Source organism: Larimichthys crocea, chromosome XIV (assembly GCF_000972845.2).
Source record: "Larimichthys crocea isolate SSNF chromosome XIV, L_crocea_2.0, whole genome shotgun sequence".
In the NCBI taxonomy this organism is placed as follows: domain Eukaryota; kingdom Metazoa; phylum Chordata; class Actinopteri; family Sciaenidae; genus Larimichthys; species Larimichthys crocea.
In genome coordinates this window covers 8273123-8275622 of record NC_040024.1, presented here as the reverse complement: position 1 = coordinate 8275622, position 2500 = coordinate 8273123, and the positions used below count along the sequence as shown (strand labels likewise).

The 2500-nt window shown below is 37.1% G+C and overlaps 1 protein-coding gene across 1 annotated transcript; it reads left to right on the top strand.

Annotated features, from left to right (window-relative positions):
* Window positions 1-678: 678 nt before the first annotated feature.
* LOC113747663 (ladderlectin-like) lies at window positions 679-2115 on the top strand. The gene is made up of 7 exons (XM_027288172.1): window positions 679-788; window positions 895-987; window positions 1084-1125; window positions 1406-1429; window positions 1584-1687; window positions 1799-1918; window positions 2005-2115. The coding sequence occupies exons 2-7, from the start codon at window positions 915-917 to the stop codon at window positions 2113-2115; spliced, it is 474 nt and encodes a 157-aa protein (XP_027143973.1). The 5' UTR covers window positions 679-788; window positions 895-914.
* The last annotated feature ends 385 nt before the right edge of the window (window positions 2116-2500 follow it).

Sequence of the window (2500 nt, the reverse complement as noted above, 5' to 3'; positions counted from 1 at the left end):
TAAAAAAAAAAAAACATAATCAAATGTTATATAATGATGAGACGGACACGAGAATTGGCGAAAGGCACATTTATCTATGTGATAGTGCTTGTTAGTATAGTGTAAAAACATGCATCAGATACTATTACCAAACAATGAAACTCCTCCGAAGTTGTTCTCAGGAAACTTAAGGGACATCCGTATTACTGTGCCAAGACAAGAATCACAAACACAGAGAACACGTAGCAGCATTTCGCACTAACAGGCCAGTTTGTCTTGACGTAGCAGTTTGATCAAACCAGTTAACTTGCTGAACAAGTGTTTGTCATATTTATTTGCATGACAGGCTTCAGACAATTCAGACATAACTGTTAATTCTTGGACTTTTAAAGAATTCCTAAGAGAAACAGTCTAGTCACTGATAATAAGGCTATGGGAAGAGTCTTTGCTGGAGAGTCTGCACAGAGGACATTGCCTGAGCATAGACACTATTGCTGTAGTCTATGACCTGTCATAATCCTACCAGCTCTGGTTCTGCACTAGGTATTGGGGTTTAGACCATGTGGTGCAATCACTTGTGTTGGGCCCTGGCAGCGCACTTCCCCTATCAGCTATGGTATCATCTCTTTTGGAAAGTTCTAGTTGCTTGTTATGTTTGCATGTTATGTGTGCATTGTCAGTGTCTGTATCGTCAATTCTTGGTTCTGGGATGGTAGGGCGGCACAAAAAAAACATTATTTAAGAGCCAGGCTTTCTCCTGTTCAACATCAGACGCCGAGAAGGAAGAAGAGAAGATAATTCTGCAGCAGGTTGACGATTTAATCTTATTATTTTCTGTCCTTTCTTCAATGGATTGACGGTCACTGAGTCTCTGTATACAAGTCTTATTAATATTGTGATCTGTTTTTATTGAAGGTCATCATTTTGGACATTGCATGAACTTCACCATGAAGATACTAGCTGTGTCTGTACTTCTTGTTGCCATGATGGCTCTGGCTCTGGCTACTGGTAAGTGTGAGTAGTGTGTTTGAGAGATGGGATGGGATGATGAGGGATGGAGAGCCAAAGATTAAATACAATTTTTGTGCTGTTTTAAACCTTCAGAAGGAGAGGATGCTCCAGAGTCAGAAGCAGCAATTCAAGAAAGTATGCACATTTTTCCTGAGATTTGTATCACATAATAAATGCATAGGTGCACGTTAGAAACAATGACCTGCAATCACACATGGCTAGGAAGTTATTGCAAATTAATATGGAGATAATACAAATAATTCCACCATTTTTGCAAATGAGGTTGTCAGCATTTATTTTCTTTTACCAAGAGCAAACAAGCTAATATTGTTTTTTAGTACAACAACAGTGTAATAACACAGTTTTTTGTCTTTGTTATATTTTCCTTCCTTCCTTCCTTCCTTCCTTCCTTCAGAGGCAGAATCCATAGAGGGAGAAGGTGAGTACATATTTTTTTTACAATATTTACACAAGAGCATTACACCTATTTTATCATGCCCTCTTGTATGATGTTTGAATATCATGCACATAGAGACACATCCTGTGTATCTGTTTGGACTCAATGTTACCCTCACATCTCTATTTCTATTTAGAAAAAAGGGTTGTCAAGAGATCTTTATGCTCTGAAGGTTGGACTTTGATTGGAAAAACCTTTTACCGCTACTTTGAAACAGCCAAGACTTGGGCTGAGGCTCAGGTAATCAAGATAATTAAAAAACAAACTGCTTGTACTCAGTTGCACAAATCATGTGTGGAAATCGTTTCTTCAGACATATTACTCTCTGTCTGTGTGTTATCTCCACTGTAGTCACACTGTGAGTCCATAGGTGGAAACCTAGCATCTGTGCACAACAAGCGTGAGAATGATCAGTTCTGGGCTCTGGCACTAAAGAAAGCAACATGGATCGGATTCTCTGATGCACAGCAGGTACATTAGACAAAGGCTGATGGGTATTTCATTAAATATGTTTTGGATTTCTCATATTCAATATTCAATACTGTTCTGTCTTCTAGGAAAAACACTGGTTCTGGATTGATGGTACAGCTTCCAATTACAAGAACTGGTGTAGTGGACAGCCTAATAACGGACGTGAACACTGCGCAGTACTGTTCAAAGGTAAATGACAAGACAAATAAGATGTCTTAGGAGCAACATGCAACTGTTTTTTTAAATAAATAAAAACATATCCATTGATTTGTGGAAACGACAGAATGACACATAGAGTTCCTGCTGTTAAAATTATAAATGATGAATGACAAACTGATAGTGTTTCTGAGTCAAATATGGGTTAATCAAATTGTTTAATAATACAAATGTCAATATAAAATATTTCTTTCTATACAGTACAATGAATGGTATTTATTTTATGTTTAATCTTAACATTAAGTTTTTTTTCTGAAAATGTATGTATACCATTGTATATTCATGTGGTGTTAAATTTCCATCTGTAACTGTGTGCTGATACTGTCGTGGAGAAAAACATTAATTTTCCCAGAATAATCCATGTGT

Excerpts from the sequence above, each read along its gene's own strand:
- LOC113747663 (XM_027288172.1), top strand. The coding sequence starts at position 915 with ATGAACTTCACCATGAAGATACTAGCTGTGTCTGTACTTCTTGTTGCC. Across the intron at positions 1,430-1,583 it reads AGAATCCATAGAGGGAGAAG|AAAAAAGGGTTGTCAAGAGA; the intron begins GTGAGTACATAT and ends ATTTCTATTTAG. Across the intron at positions 1,688-1,798 it reads AGACTTGGGCTGAGGCTCAG|TCACACTGTGAGTCCATAGG; the intron begins GTAATCAAGATA and ends TCTCCACTGTAG.